Genomic DNA, 2,500 nt, shown 5'->3' on the forward strand with positions numbered 1-2,500 from the left:
CTCTCTCTCTCTCTCTCTCTCTCTCTCTCTCTCTCTCTCTCTCTCTCTCTCTCTCTCTCTTCCATTTTTTCTTTATTCATGTGGATTTATGGAGTATAAGCCATGTGTGGCTAATATTTACAAAGATTGTCATATTTTGCATGACTGTTTGCATCAATGAAGCCTTTAAATGTTTGAAATAAATAAAAAAAAAATGCTTCCTTCAGTTTTTCTTTTCTTTTTCTTTTTTCTCCCTCTTTTCTCCTTTCTCTCTCTTGTTTTTGTTTTTTGGCTTGTAATTCTGTAGAGTTAATGATTTCTTTGAATTCATAAAACGTATGGCCTGCTACATCACATTTAATAACCAATAGCTTATCCGATACAATGTTCGCTTTTATAATTCTGTTGTGATTTGTAAAAAAATGCATTATGAATCATAATAAAATGGTGTAGTAAAAGGAATTTGTTGTCTTTTACTTACCGAAATTCATAGTTTTTTTAAGATTAGATCACACACATCTGCAATATGATTGTTACAATTGTTTTAATGATTACATCTATTTCGTGGGGTAATTAATTTAAATTTTCACGACAGCTTTTCCCCATAAAAGGAGACATAAATACAAATGGCAGAACAAGATGCAATTGATTAACATGTTTCGGCTGTTTTATTTAGCAAAGAGAAAATAATAATGATAATAATAAGAGTAGTAATAATAATAATGATAATAATTATAAATAAGATAATGCAAAATTCCAAACTTCTGCCACTTAAGATTTTTTTTCTTTTTTTTTCTACTTTTTTTCCTGAGCAACTTTTCCTTTCATGGGTCTTTGGAATCTGGCGATAGATTGAACATTTCATCTTCTCTCCATCTTTCTTGTTTCTTGATGAAATCTTTCCCTTTTCTCTTCGCTCACATCTTCCACATTTCGCATCATCAAACCAAGTTTTTTACAAGGAGTGGAAGCAAAATAACCCTTTCTTCGCTTTCATACAAACAACTTGGCCACTGTTTCTGAGATCAGTGGCGGTTCATAGGTATATCAACCCACTCATAAAAAATGTTATTGTTATTGTTGTTATTGCACTTACGAATATATAAGTTCATGTTCCCGTTATCAAAATCGCAAAATCGCAAACATTGAATGAAAAATAGATATAAATGGTCCCTTGACACATTAAAAAGATAAATAGCTTGATTAGTACTGTCTGCAATGATAAGGCTAGCAGAAATTAATTTGATTTCTATACTGGAGAGATTAGTGTGAAGAAACTAGTCATCAAAATGACATCAGTTTGATTATCATAATTCTAGTGACGATGACTAAAGCAGCATCCGTAATGAAAAAACATGGATATCAGTGAAGATCACGTTTGCGGATGAAGCACCTGATAGAGGAACTCCTGCCAAGTGAGACCAAGCTTTTAATAAATGACTTTTTTTTCTTGTCATGCAACAGGAAAGACAAAGTCAAAATGTCCGCAGTAGAGGCGAGAGATCACAAAATCTTCAGATGTCCGAATAGTCACGTGTCCATCGACTTCGTCAATGAGTCGGGACTTGTGAATCATCCTTTTCACTTACATAAGCGCGCACGTGTCGAATCCCTGCTTAGTCTGTCTTGCTTTCTGTCTGTTTGTCGGTTTGTCTGTCCGCCAGTCCTTTCGTTGAGTCTGTTTATTTATCGTCCATCATTCTAGCTTGGTAGCTATAAACGTGTGAGGAGAGAGAGGGAGAGAGAGAGAGGAGGGAGGGCCGGAGGGAGAGAGCGTGAGAGAGAGAGAGAGAGAGAGAGAGAGAGAAGGAGGGAGGGCGGGAGGGAGAGAGAGAGAGAGACTGAGACAGACAGAGAACGAGAGAAAGTGAGAGAGAGAGAGGAGGGAGGGCGGGAGAGAGGGAGAGAGAGAGAGACTGAGACAGACAGAGAACGAGAGAAAGTGAGAGAGAGAGAGAGAGAGGAGGGAGGACGGGAGAGAGGGAGAGAGAGAGAGAAAGAGAAGGAGGGAGAGCGGGAAGGAGAGAGAGAGAGAGATGGTGGGGGGTGGGTAGGATAGACAGGCAGACAGAAAATGTACAGTCCATGGCATGATATTTAGTTCAAACATGATCACATAACACGATGTATATACATATATGCTATACAAAAAGTATAAATTAGAACCAATATCCCAGCGCTAGATATACTAATTCTCATTCAACCTATTTTACCTTTATCATAATGATCCCTGTTTATGAATGCACTGTACGACTTAACAAAGCTTTATATTAGCCCTCCCTAAGATCCCCGGTCCCTCCCGCAGTGGACGGACGCGTGGGGTGTGCGGTTCATGTGGCTGCGCGAGAGCGTTGAGATCAGCGTGGACAAAGGGATCACGGTGTTGGACGGTTACTTCGGGAGACTTCAGGACTGGGTCTTGTACTTGTTCGATGCCCTGCTGACTCCTGTTCGATATGCCTTCAAGCTGGTTGACAGCTACTCTCGGGTAAGAGGCTGGCGGTTTGAGTAATGTGAAGAG

At 39.2% G+C, this 2,500-nt stretch overlaps 1 protein-coding gene across 3 annotated transcripts in view; it reads left to right on the plus strand.

Moving 5' to 3' along the window:
• LOC113817910 (uncharacterized) overlaps positions 1 to 2,500 on the plus strand; it is a 31,868-nt gene that overhangs the window by 22,466 nt on the left and 6,902 nt on the right. For all 3 annotated transcript variants that reach the window (XM_070136060.1, XM_070136058.1, XM_070136059.1), the window contains exon 4: positions 2,285 to 2,467. In XM_070136060.1, the coding sequence (XP_069992161.1) occupies positions 2,285 to 2,467 (183 nt within the window). The remainder of the gene's footprint in view (positions 1 to 2,284; positions 2,468 to 2,500) is intronic.

Source organism: Penaeus vannamei, chromosome 21 (assembly GCF_042767895.1).
Source record: "Penaeus vannamei isolate JL-2024 chromosome 21, ASM4276789v1, whole genome shotgun sequence".
NCBI lineage: Eukaryota > Metazoa > Arthropoda > Malacostraca > Decapoda > Penaeidae > Penaeus > Penaeus vannamei.